This window comes from Syngnathus acus, chromosome 6 (genome assembly GCF_901709675.1).
Source record: "Syngnathus acus chromosome 6, fSynAcu1.2, whole genome shotgun sequence".
Lineage (NCBI taxonomy): Eukaryota > Metazoa > Chordata > Actinopteri > Syngnathiformes > Syngnathidae > Syngnathus > Syngnathus acus.
The window spans coordinates 11,920,220-11,934,297 of NC_051092.1; the positions used below are offsets into that span (position 1 = coordinate 11,920,220).

At 42.5% G+C, this 14,078-nt stretch overlaps 1 protein-coding gene across 5 annotated transcripts in view; it reads left to right on the plus strand.

Annotated features, from left to right (window-relative positions):
* The window catches only part of pclob (piccolo presynaptic cytomatrix protein b), a 44,759-nt gene that overhangs the window by 3,032 nt on the left and 27,649 nt on the right, over positions 1-14,078 (plus strand). For all 5 annotated transcript variants that reach the window (XM_037254276.1, XM_037254278.1, XM_037254277.1 and 2 more), the window contains exons 3-12: positions 277-945; positions 2,205-2,951; positions 3,026-3,832; positions 4,415-5,335; positions 5,406-6,227; positions 6,396-7,148; positions 7,252-8,367; positions 8,447-9,475; positions 9,568-10,605; positions 13,241-14,017. In XM_037254276.1, coding sequence (XP_037110171.1) covers positions 277-945; positions 2,205-2,951; positions 3,026-3,832; positions 4,415-5,335; positions 5,406-6,227; positions 6,396-7,148; positions 7,252-8,367; positions 8,447-9,475; positions 9,568-10,605; positions 13,241-14,017 — 8,679 coding nt within the window. The remainder of the gene's footprint in view (positions 1-276; positions 946-2,204; positions 2,952-3,025; positions 3,833-4,414; positions 5,336-5,405; positions 6,228-6,395; positions 7,149-7,251; positions 8,368-8,446; positions 9,476-9,567; positions 10,606-13,240; positions 14,018-14,078) is intronic.

Below are 14,078 nucleotides of genomic sequence, written 5' to 3' on the forward strand. Positions count from 1 at the left end.
TTTGGCCATGTTAAATAAAACAAAGCCCTAATTAATTTATTATAAAATAATTAACCAATAGATTTCAATTAATTGAATGTATCTCTACAAAATACATTCCATCACACACATTGTAAAAACAAAACAGGCTAAAAACATGTGCAGTGTATAGTATTCCCCAAAATTTAAACAATGTTGTGTAGGTATATTTTCTACCTATGCTGATAAGAATAGCCCAATTTAGAATTTACTAACAAACAGAGCATTATTTTTTTAACTACTAATATCTGTCTCCAGGCATCCGAGTGGCTTTGTCTAACCTGCCAGATAAAGAGAGCTGAAGGACCACCAGTGAAAAAGCCAAATCCATCCCCTTCTACAACGCCATCACCTGCTCCATCAGGTTCAACCAACAGAACACAAAATAAATCAGCAGCCAAAAGTGAAGCTCCCAAAAGCCAAGCAAGTCCCAAACACGTCGTAACAAACCCCCAGAAACAGCAACCAGAAAAACGTGGTCCAGCAACAACTAATGAACGGGAATCCGGAGGCTTATTTGGCTTTGGTGCTTCTAAAACAGCAAAGCCTGAGGAGACAGTGACTGGCAAAATGTTTGGATTCGGTTCTTCCATTCTCAGCTCTGCATCGACGCTGATAACCTCATCAGTTCAGGATGAGCCCAAAAACACACCGCCGGTTTCTCCCAAAGTACAGACCAAACCTGCTGTCGTCCAGGAAAAGAAACTGCAACCGGAGCAGGCCAGTGTTCCTCCTGGAGGACTTTCTCCATCTGACCCTTCGCAATCACCCGGGCACCTTCCTAAAAAAGGCCAATCCTCTTGTCCTCTTTGTAAGATGGAACTCAATGTGGGCTCTAAGGACCCTCCCAACTACAGCAGCTGCACAGAATGCAGGAGTACTGTCTGCAACCAATGTGGATTTAACCCCATGCCAAATGTTAAGGAGGTAAGACTCAATCATACGGATTATATAAAATAGTGAAGGGGTACTATCTCTCTCTCTCTCTCTCTCTCTCTCTCTCTCTCTCTGTTTGCAGTGAACTTAACAGTTGTGTGTTGCTTTGATCCAACATTGCTTAAGGGGGATTGCTTATCAAAAGCAACATCATTATTATTCTGCTGTGTCATCGATGACTAACAATAAAATCCAATTCAGATCCCTTACATCTCATAAACTCTGCTAAAAGCAGACATCAGATGTTTGCTCCATGCTAAAAATACACATCTACACCTCGCAGGCTTCTACTACGAAGGCAACCGAGCAGACACTGAAGTAAATGGATAAGCCATCTTACTGGCAGTCTGAAGCACAAAGGACCTGACACTCGACTCTGTAATTCAATGCACAATGTGCAGTTCATAAGGACAAGCCTGCCAACGACACCCCAAGGCTGCTGTTTCCTTCTGTAGCAATGATGTGCAGTCTGATCGAGCTATTAAACTGCTTTGTATAAAAAAAAGTACATTACGTATCCAGTAATTGACTGTCGTTCTCGCTCCCAAAATCAAATTAAACGTGTTCATTGTCTGGCAAATGAGACACCTACCCATTGTGTTCCTTGATGTGTTTTGCTTGGAATTGGATGTCTCCTTTTGATGCTATTGCCTCTTTTTCGATTTACTCTTGATTCAGTTCGGTCTGTTGTGTTACGATTCTGTAAAAGTTCCCAACATATCCATTTTACGGTCTCCATTTGTTGTGATAAGTGTCCCTGAGGTATGCTTCGGTACACTCTTCCTAGTTGACTGGTTGACAGAGAACTTCAGCTTCTTACTCTATGTGTTACCATACTAGAATTAAAGGAATGGGACTAAAGCAAAAGTGGTATTTGATCAGATGGAAAAAGGACTGAAAGCCAAGTTTTTTGATGACCAGAACTACAGATAAGATTCTTGTCGAGCAGTTTGGAGTTTGAGACGCTCCTGTTAGTAGTTTGTCTGTACTTCCTATTTCCTTGCATGGGTTTTCTCCAGATACTTTGGCTTCCTTGTTTTTCTCCGAAGAATATGCATATGTCATTAGACACTCTGTGAATCGTTGTTTGTCTTGAAAGTTACAGACGACCGGTGTACCTCCTTTTGCTTGTCAGTTGGAATAGAGAGTTCAATTGATGACTGAAATGAGGACATAAATACAAATGAACTACTTTGTGGAAATGTGGCTGATCAAAAAAAGAATAACCTTTATCTCCTGTTTTCTTTAAGGGCAAGGAGTGGCTTTGTTTAAATTGCCAAGTGAAACGTGCGACGAAAGGAAACAAACCTCCGATGGACACCCCGTTGGCTAGATCCCCATCAAAAAGAACACCTGGAGAGCATTTACCGCAAATGACTCCTGCCCAGTCATCCAAGGCTGAAGATGTTAAAGCACAAGACAGTCAGAAACAGGCCAGCTCAGCTCCTGCTCAGAAAACACGGCAGGACAACATGAAGGCAGATGTGCAGAAAAAAACTGAGCAGTTACAAAAAGAGGCCAATGCCACTGAAGCTCCACAGCAAGAGTCAGGTGGTTTCTTTGGTTTCGGCAGCCCTAAAAAACAGCTCGATGCTACTAAGCCTACCGAGACAGTGACTGGGAAGATGTTTGGATTTGGTTCCTCCATATTCAGCTCTGCATCCACATTGATGTCCTCCGCTGTGCAAGAGGAACCAAAACCCACACAGGCTTCTCCCAAGTTGCCTGCTTCGAAAGAGTCCCCATCTGTTAAAAAACAAAAACCAGATAAGAAAACAGAACAAAGCCAGCAGTTGAAAGAAGACAAGCTTTCATTGGAGCCATCGAAGAAAGTATCTCCTCCCCAAGTTATTTCCAAACCTGTCCAGTCATCATGTCCTGTCTGTAAATCGGAACTCAATGTTGGTTCTAAAGATCCCAACTACAACACCTGTACAGAGTGTAAAAACACCGTCTGTAACCAATGTGGATTTAACCCTGTGCCAAATGTGAAGGAGGTAAGCCACTTTATTTGGTATTTATTTATTTACTCTTGTGATTTTTAACAAACACCATATCCACTCTTGTATAGGTCAAGGAATGGTTATGCCTCAACTGTCAGATGCAACGTGCCCTCGGTGCATCAGAGCCTCCGGGAATGCCCATGATGAAACCACAGGTCTCGCCAAACAAAGTTCCTACATCTGCGACCATCCCCAAGACGGAAAAACAGCATACATCTCAAACAAAAGAGGAGCCAACACTTGCTGAGTTCAAAGTGAAGGACACACCTGCAAAAGAATCTGCAAAGATAGACATTGCAAACCAGAAAACTCTCATTTCAGCTTCGGGCCCAAAAGCTCAATCAGAAGACCAGAAGAAAGGACCCCAGAAGCCCTCGGAAGCAACAATTACAACTGAACTTAAGCAGACTAATTCTGCTTCAAAGGCACAAGAGTCCCATGGTCCTAAATTACAGTCTGATGCAGTTACGTCCAATGACTCAATAGGCGGGAAAATGTTCAGCTTTGGTTCCTCTATCTTCAGCTCTGCATCCACTTTAATCAACTCAGCAGGTCATGAAGAGCCTAAAATGACACCTCCACTTTCCCCAAAAATACCTGCCGCAAAGGTGACCAAATCATCTGTTGCCCAGGAGAAAGAATGGGAGAAGAAACAGGAGTCCAAGTCTTCTAAAATGTTACCATCTAAACCTCCATCAGATCTTTCAAAGGCTGTCCCCCAGGCCTCGTCCAAAGAAGGCCAATCTTCTTGCCCTATATGTAAAGCAGAACTCAATTTTGGCTCAAAGGATCCTCCCAACTACAGCAAATGCACGGAATGTAAAAACACTGTTTGCAGCCAGTGTGGATTTAGTCCAGTGCCAAATCTGTCAACGGTAATTCATTTCATATAATAATTAATTTAGTATAAAACAGGGAAAATTCTAAACATGTTTCCTCTAATACAGATGATCCAGCATATTATGCACCCATGGATCCACAATTTAAATTTTCCCAATGCATTGCAATGTCCTGTTCGTGGATTGGAACACATTTTGTCAAAATTTAAAATGGCATTTTTCATATGGTTACCAAGTGAGTGTGTCCCCGCCAATAGCTGGCCCCTATCATCATCTGTTTCCCATCCCAGGTCCATAGAATGTAAGAATGTAATTGTGAATCGTTGTCTTTGTTTGTTTGATTGTATTTTGTAACCTTTATTTAACCAGGTAGATTAGTTGCGAACTATTTCTCATTTACAATGAAGATCTGTCTTTCAGTATGTACCCAGTAATTAACTGGCAATCAGTCCTCGGTGCCACTCGTCCAAAGTCAGCTGGGAAAAGCTCGAGTTACCTGTGACTGAAATGAGGACAAGGGCTATAGAAAATTGATAGATGAATGATTGATGCTTTTCATTATTAGAAAACAAAATGCAATTATTTCCAATAATTGACATTTTTAATCTTCTTTTTTAGGTAAAAGAATGGCTATGTCTGAACTGTCAGATGCAAAGAGCTCTGAATGCATCTGAACCTCCAACAAACCCCCCCAGTGCAGTAAATAAACCACCTCCATCATCCATACCTCAGAAGACAACTGTTTCAAATGAAGTTGAAACAACCAAGAAGGATGTATTAAAAGCTGATGTGCTTCCGAAAATGCAGACCGCAGCGTCTGATAAAAAGAAGGTTTCTGCACCGAGCACACCACAAAAAATCCCATCTGTAACTGCTAAAGAACCAGATCAGAACAAACATGGTGCCCCACTTAAGGACCAGGAGCCTCAAATGAAGTCTGGCCCTCAGAAACCATCAGACCAGGCCACTGATTCTGGACCAAAACAGAGCAAAGTCACTTCAGATGCCCAGAAAGAGTCATCCAACCTGTCTGGCGCGAGTAGCCTGAAAACCACTTCTGATGCTTCCAAAACAACAGACTCAATTACTGGGAAGATGTTTGGTTTTGGAACTTCCATTTTCAGTTCAGCATCCACTCTGATATCATCAGCTGTTCAGGAAGAGTCACGCACGACACCGCCAAGCTCTCGCAAAATGTCTGCCCCAGTGCAGGTCTCTCCAAAGATGGCAGCTGCGCCCAAGGTTTCTCCCAAAAGTACACCAACAACTTCTCCCTTCAAAGCACCACCGAAAGATTCCGGAAGTCTTTCTCAGGAAGTCAAGAAAAATAAAGAATCAGATCCGAGCAAGCAGGATAAAGTTTCATCACAGCCAGCAAAGGAAGCCATAGTGTCCCATACCCATCTTATCGAAAACTGTCCGCTATGCAATGTAAAATTAAACATTGGCGCTAAAGAACCTCCAAATTACAATAACTGCTCTGAGTGTAAGACCACTGTCTGTGACAAATGTGGATTTAACCCTCTGCCCATTGGAAAGGTAACTCTATACTCTAGGAATTATGTATTATGTATTTGTATTTGTTTGATCTATTTTTGCTTTATTTCAGAAAAAGGAATGGCTGTGTCTTACCTGTCAGATGAAAAGAGCGGTCGAAGCATCTGAGCAACCGGCTTCTCAAAAACAAGAACAAGTGCCAGCTATGATCAAGTCAACAGACAACCCCAATCCTATGACCTCGCAAATAAAGACAAATACGGATTCTGCTGAGACATCACAGAAAAAGTCATCCACAATTTCAGTTCAGTCAAAAAAACCTGAAACTTCCACTACATCAGTGAAGTTGGATAGCGCAGCACCTGATGCTAAAACGCAACAGAAAAACGAGAAGCCCATTCCTGAGAAACCATCAGATCAGATAAACCAACCTGGGCGTAAGCAGAGCAATGCCACTGCAGCAAAGCAGCAGGAGACCGGAGGATTTTTTGGCTTGGGTGCTACAAAATCCAAGCCAGATGTAGACAAGCCAACCGATTCAGTGTCAGGAAAGATGTTCGGGTTTGGCTCCTCAATCTTCAGCTCGGCGTCTACATTAATATCATCGGCTGTTCAGGATCAGCCCAAGACCACTCCTCCAGCTTCTCCCAAAAAGTCCCCTGCAAAAGAGCTTAAATCCGATAATTCTCACAATCGGGAGCCACAGAAGAAGTCACAGTTGGGAACAGCACCATCATTAGGTCAGACTAAAGGAGATAATGACACACCAAAACCTCCAAAGGCTGTAGAAGCGACTAAGTCAGCTGTCATACCAGGTTCTACATGTCCGCTCTGTAAAGATGAACTTCACCAAGCCAACTCCAGTACTTGCACTGAATGCAAAAACACTGTATGTAATAAGTGCGGGTTTAATCCCATGCCAAATGAAGCAAAGGTAAAGCTATATATATTATATTTATTTTCAAGTGTGATTACTTGCCCTGGAATCATTCCTTTAATCAACCTTAATGCATGCCCTGATTTTTATGCTCTGTTTACGGGTTGTTAAACACTGGAATCTAGTTTTAAAATGTAATTGGAATAACCTTACTTTTTTTTTTAGGTTCAGGAGTGGCTGTGTCTCACCTGCCAAATGCAGCGTGCTTTAGGTGCGAGCCAACCCCCAGGAGCTATGACTAAAAACTCTCACGTTCCTGCAAAAGCTGAACCCGAAAACAAAGTGACATTGACACAAAGCTCACCTCAAAGACAACCAACGGCTGGGACAGCAAAGCCTGCTACAGCTTCTTCGAGTGCTAACAAGTCAGATGGTCTGAAAGACAAGATTCCTGCATCTGTTAAAACGACTCCACCAGACCCTCAAAACATACCAGGTGTCAAAACATCACCAAGCCAGACAAGGCAAGCTGAACGTAAAGATGGCAACGCCACTGATTCAGGAGGATTTTTTGGTTTTGGAGGCAGTAAAACCCATCCTGACGCCTCAAAGCCTGCAGAATCAGTGACTGGAAAAATGTTTGGCTTTGGATCTTCTATTTTCAACAGCGCCTCCACTTTGATCAACTCAACCCCACCAGTTTCGCCCAAGATGTCCCCCACGAAACAGAGTCAACCCCCTTCTGTCCAAAAGAAGGAACAAGAGACAAAACTGGATCAAACTCAGCCACCTAAAACAACTTCATCCGAGCAAACCAAAGTGGATACATCTCAAAAAGATGCCCAATCCACTTGTCCACTATGTAAGGTTGACCTCAACATTGGGTCCCAAGATCTCCCCAACTATGACACCTGTACCAATTGCAAATCTACTGTCTGTAAGCAATGTGGATTTAATCCTATGCCGAATGTATCAGAGGTGAGTGAATAGGTATTGTAATCACGTACAGATACAAAACTTTTTTTTTAAATTGTAAAAGGGCATTTAATTAATATTCAAAACTTTCTTGTTTTTGTCATAGAAAAAAGAGTGGCTGTGTCTGACATGCCAAATGCAAAGAGCTTTCTCAGCAGCAGAAGCAGTGGAGCCACCATTGATGAAACCTCAGCCATCACCCAAGAAAGAGACATCACCTGATCCTACTTCTAATCAAATTAAAGAGACAAATTCAACTCAGAAAGCAGATGCTCCAAACAAAAAACAGACAGAAGAAACATCACCAATAACTTTACAAAAGTTAGAAGACAGCTCAGGCAGTGTCTCACTAGCAACAAAGCAGATTAAAACTGTTTTGGCACCTATGAAGGAAGGTCAAATGTCATTGGCATCTTCAGCTGAAGAGACGCGGACTGCAAGTCCACTTACTGATAAACCACTGACTGATCCAGCTCCTCCTGTTAAGACAGATGTTGAATCTTCTCTGAAGATAGATGATCATCTTGTATCTAGCTCCCTTTCAACAACCAAGTCATCAGATATGCAAGTGCAAGGAACGGAAATAAAATTGATGGATCAAGTCGTCAAAATTGATAATAATAAAGAGCTTCCCAAAACTCCTAACAAGGAACCTAACCTTGGTGAAGACGTAGTTCCCACATCTGCTCCCTCAACAGTACAACCAATTAAAGACAAAGTGATTGATACCAAGAAATCTCAGGAAGGTGTCTCGAAAACAGCCGAGGCAGTGACCGGAAAGATGAAGGGGTTTGGGTCAACGCTCTTCAGTTCAGCATCGTCTTTGATAACCTCTGCCGTTCGTGAGGAACCTCGCACGACACCGCCAAGTTCTCGTAAAATGTCTGCCCCCGCACAAATCTCAGATAAAGTGTCAGCATGTCAGATTCTACCAGTCATGCCAAGCCCTGCCGTCTCGCCACGCAAAACATCCATGACAGAGGTAAAGTCAGCTGAAGAAAAGACATCAGAACAAGTCAAAGCTGCAGACCAATGTCCACAAGAACCTTCAGAAGTAGAGAACTCCCAAGCTGCTCCCAAAGCGACACAACCTAATTGTCCTCTTTGCAAGGTTGAACTTAATATGGACTCAGAAGATTTACCCAATTACAACACATGCACTGGATGTAAATCCACAGTCTGCAACAAATGTGGATTTAGTCCTATGGCAAATAAAGCAGAAGTAAGTGATATCTTTTACACTAAATAAAAAAAAAAAATGTGTTTGTTGTTAAAAATACTCATCTATTTTGTTTTGCCAGGGAAAAGAATGGCTGTGTCTCAACTGTCAGATGCAGAGGGCCCTTGGGGCTTCTGAGCCTCTTGGGCTTCCACTTATAAAATCTCAACCATCACCGAGCAAAGAAATGCCACCTGCCTCAATGGAGAAAGATGCTGTAACACCAGCTTCTCAGGAGGACACTAAAGCCATTCCATCCAACAAAAAGATGGTCAGTGTTGTCACAACTAAAGAAAGTGAATCTCAAGATGAACCCACTGACAAGTCAACACCTGTGACTGCTTCAGTACCTGAAAAGAGTGGTCCTGATGTAATCAATAAGTCTGATGTTCCATCTGTTTTACTTGAAAAGACACCTAACGTTCAATCTGGATCAGCACAGAAGAAGCTTCCAGAAACTGTGACCTCTACTGTAAAGGTTGCTCCGCCACCACCAGAAGCAGCAAAAACAGCACCCCAACCTGCAAACGCTTCGAAATCTCCTGCCAAATCTGTACCCCCACCAACAGCTCAACCTGCAAAGCAAGAATCTGGAGGCTTCTTTGGTTTTGGTGGTCCTAAAATACAACCTACTGCATCCAAACCTGCTGAATCTGTGACTGGGAAGATGTTTGGTTTTGGATCATCCTTCTTGAATTCAGCGTCCAGTTTGATCAACGCCGCTGTTCAAGATGAAAGTAAAACGACGCCACCAACCCCACGCAAGATGTCCACACATGCCTCCCCGAAGACAACACCACCTGCCTCTCCTAAAACAATACCTGCAAAAGACACCAAAGCACCAACTCTCCAGAAAAAAGTGGACGAAAAACTACCGGTGAAAACGACTCCACCCGTTATACAGGATAAAGTTGCTAAAGCAACAGCCGTATCTACCAAGGCACCAAAAGATACTCAGGGGTCTCCAAAAGCAGCTGAGTCCACATGCCCACTCTGTAAGGTACAACTTAACATGGATGGTAAAGGTGCTCCCAACTTCAACAACTGTACGGAATGCAAAATGACTGTCTGCATTCAGTGTGGATTTAATCCAATGCCCAATGTATCGGAGGTAAGCCTGATTTACGGAATTTTTAGATTGCTTATCTTGAAAAAGCATTGCAAGCTCATGTTACTAACCTCTTTATGTTGTTTCTTTGTCAGGTACAAGAATGGCTATGTCTGAATTGTCAGATGAAGAGGGCACTTGGAGCTTCAGAGCCCAGTGGACCTTCTGTGGTGAAACCACTGCCCACACCAGTCAAGCCTTCTCCCGCAGCCTCAGAGCAAAAGGATATAGTCCAGCCAGAAAAGTTAATCAAAAAAGAGGGCAACCAAGGAGAGGATACGGCTCCCCAGATTGTAACACCAAAAAAGACGGATTCAAAGTCAAAAGATTCTTCAGGTGATGACCAAGGAAGGGCCCAGGATGTGGCCAAGCAGACACAGCAAGCTGGAAAACCACAGCAGGTAGATGATTCAGAAACTCCAAAATCAGAAGTCAAGGCAATTGCTTCAAAACTGGCAGATGGAAAGTCATCTCAACCACCTTCTGAATCCAAAATGACTGCTGTCAATTCCACAACACCGTCTGCTGTGTCTGCAAGGAGAGACTCTGGAAATGTTTCTCAAACCCCGAAACCAGGAATAAAGGCTGTTGCTGCAAAACCAGCAGATGAAAAACCACCTCAACAGCCTTCTAAATCCCAAACCCCTTTAAAATCCACACCACCACCACCTGCGTCTGTAAAGAAGGAGTCTGGGGGATTCTTTGGATTCGGTGCCCCCAAAACGCAACCTGCTTCTGCTGCAAAGCCCGCTGAGAGTGTCACTGGTAAAATGTTCGGATTTGGCTCTTCTATTTTTAGCTCTGCATCCACATTAATAACATCCGCTGTTCAAGATGAGCCCAAAACAACTCCCCCAGTCTCTCCAAAGATGTCCCCTGCAAAGGCTGAACCAAAACCACAAGCACCTCAACCAGGCAAACCTGCTCCAATGGCCCAGTCTAAAGTTGAGACGAAGCCATTAGAAACCACGGAAGTGTCAGGAGAACCCAAAGCAGATATGCCCACCTGTCCACTGTGTAAGGTTGAACTCCATGTGGCCTCCAAGGAAGCTCCAAATTACAACACTTGCACCGAATGCAAGAGCCTTGTGTGTAACCTCTGTGGATTTAATCCCACGCCTCATACAGGAGGGGTAAGTGCAATACTTGAGTCATCGTTAAGAAATGTGTTGGTATTAATTTCCACAATTTACCAGTTTAGTTGATGACAGCCGATGATTGTCTAAATACATCAACAATGAATAATTATAGTGCCCCTGCATGAAAATGTGCGGTGGCCGATGGTTGAAATTGGCTATGGTGAAAATGATCTGTTTTTGTTCCTTTGGTTATTTTGAAAGAAGGTTGCTGAGGTGTCTTTATGACTAGTGGGAATTGAACAAAACTTCAGCATATTTTTCCTTTGTCTGTTCGCATATTTGACTCATACAAGGACATTGTTCATGTCTTCAGCAGATCCTAGCAAACACATCAACTGTATTAAGGCTGTTGTGCAACAGCATTAGCGAAATGGGATCTGATGTCAGCGCAGAGACTCCAGCGGGGGCACGGTTGCCAAAGCCCGTGACAGATTTGAAATTGCAAAGTCGTGCGATATGCCAATAAAGTAGACATGAGGCATATTACGTCAAACTCGACATTACGTCACAGCAGGAGAGACTTTCTTTCGAGCCATCTGCTCTATTGCTTGAATCAGTAGTGCCACATAATTCTACAATTTCCTTTTTAGTGTGGGTGGACCCTGCAGGTTGCCATTTGGTGTGCTTTCCACATTCATTCTTCCACGTTTTTGCTAGAATGCTAGGAGTTTGCATGTTCTTCTTTGTTCTTTACTCAGACTTTCACCCACATTGCAAAAACATTTGTTGTTGAATATCATGCCTTCCAAGAGACAGAGTCCAGATTTTGTAAACAGTGAATAACTTTAAAATAGATGTCCTTAATTACTGTATCTAAGTGTCACGTTGCAGAGAGTGCAAAGCCTCAGGGGACAAGAGCTGCTTGGATGACCTGTATATACCGTCCAAGATGTTCTGTTTCCCTCCGTAAAGCTACTTGAACATGTGTACACAGAAAGAGTAGCCTGTTTTATAGCAGGAAAGAGCACGGCCTTTGGAGTAGGACAGAGGGTTGAAAGGCTTGAAAAATGTGAGTGCCGGGGGCGTGTTTCTCCATTATATCCTTCTGATTGTTCATTGTGCTGAGGCCCATTCCATCAAAAAGTGACCGTTGTCCCGATAAGTAGGACACACATGTATCATTCTATTGTGTGTGAGGAAAGATGATGGAAAGATTGAACTCAGCCAAAGGTTTTTGTTTACCTTTGGACCAAAATAGTTCTGTACTCAGTGTGAGCTCAATATACATTAGAGCCATACATAAGAGGTGCAATATCCAGACTGCAATGCCCGTGATGGCCTTGAGTCATAGATGTTTGTGTTTGCATTAGAGGAGACTCCTTTATTGCAGTGTATTTTTATCTTGTCTTTCTAAGATTTGTCTGAAATGCTTCATCACACCCACAAATCACCATTATATTATAAATGGAGTATAGAAGAATGATGAGATTTAGATTGAGGTACAGTACTTTGTATATTATACTGTAACATTGTCAGTGAGTGACATTATGTCATATAAATGCAAAATTGACTTACTCTATTAAATTATGTAGCATGGCCTTTTTATTAATGTATATTATATGTATAAAACAATTTATATTGTACTGCAATGGCTGAGAATTAGCACTAGCTATAAACTCTTTATGGATCTCATCAAGTGCAGGTTTGTCATAATAATTGACCGCATTGTCCCTGTCAAATAAGGCAAAATAAAAGAAAAATACAGTGGTGAAGGTAGAATGTGGCTGCGACGTTAAAGGCAGTCTTCAACCTTTGTTCATTGCTAGCCACTGTCTGAGTTCTGACCACTGTGACTCAACAGCGAATTAAAGTTGCTGCCATCAGCAATTTTTTATGACATCTGCTCAAACTCAAGTGAGTCCATTGAGGCTTTGCGTCGACTGGAAGCAAATGTTGCAGTGCTCTGAATATTTGCATAACTTTTCTGATCTTGTTGCATCTGCAATGCTGTTTACTGCAATCGCCTAAGGGACCTCCATTTTAATTAGATTTGCAGTTTATAGCTTTAATTTATTAGTGGAATGTCAACTGGGATTCGTTGGGTTTATGTACCTACTGTTGTATTGTTCGTAATGTTGTCAATGTTAATTGTTTTAATCATATTTTGTCTTCCCCTGAATGGTAACTGTATTAAACAAGCCGTTCAATATGTGACGTTGCTTCACCTTATTCCATTTCGACTTTTGCCGACTGCCATTTATTAAAGTCTCGCATTTTAGAGATCAGTGGGTCAATGCTGTGTGTGTGCGTGTGCGTGTGTGTGCACGCGTGTGTACACGACGGGTAGGAGTTATAAAGATCTGTGCTCAGTATGGGATGCTGAAAGCCGAGCATCTCCTCTTGTGCCAAAGGAAAGTCTGCCAGAAAATCAATAGCTCTCTTGCCACCCCCATCAGCAGTAGCAGCGGGCGGTCACTAATCAGAGGTTTAGTGTCATTGTAGTCCAATAGTGGAGGAAAATATAGCCTTGGATTCATGTAAGATCAGGTTTAATTTTGTCATGAGGTAACTCACCAGGCCTTTATGCGCACTAGAGGATCGTCTCTCATGTACAATATGTATTAAGTGATGCAATTAACTAACCATGCATTTTAATGATGTACACTATGCCATGTTTTTTTTACGACAGAAAGAGTGGCTGTGTCTCAACTGCCACAGCCAAAAGGCTATGTTGGGACAACTGGGAGACTCAAGGAAAATTTCTCAGCCTTCACCGATATCGACACCACAAGCGACCCAAGTCATACTTGCAACCAAAAACGTAGAGCCCAAGCTAGGCTCTGCAAAGGTCGAGCCTGCAAATGTAATTCAAAAGACGCCAAGTACGCCAACCACCAAGAGTGTAACGACAGGACCATCAACAAAATTGGAAACGCCAGAAGTGGTAGCTTTGACAAAGGCGGAGTCTTCATTTTTACCTAAAACAGTGAAGGATACGCCAGTTCAAGAGGAAAAACAGCATTTAGTTGAACCTGCGGCAGAAACTGTGCAATCAATATTGGTCTCTGAACCTACATTGCCAAGCACAGATGTTTCCAATAGTGCAACAGTCGACAGAGACGCAGAATTACAGAAAGCAGAGGCAAGTGGGAAAGAAATTCCCCAAATATTAAAACCTGACCTCTCAGAAGTAACAGCAGAAGTTTCTGCAGAGGAAACAAAGCATCCCTCATCAGAGCCGATTGCTGTCGAAATGCCAAGTACCGGAGACCAAATTAAAGTAAGTGAGCCTATAAAATCTGCTCAGAAAGTTCAGGTTCAAGAGCAGTCTGAAGAACCATCAGATGTCTTACAGTTGGCACCAACTGACAGCCATAAAGTTGTGGAAAAATCAGTTGAAAAGAAGACTAACATGGCCCTTCTCCCAAAGCCACAGTTAGATTCTACAAAGGAGATGACCATGACAGTAAGAAAAGTTTGTTTTTATAAGAACACATTTGTTTTTGTCATGGCCTAATAGAATTGTT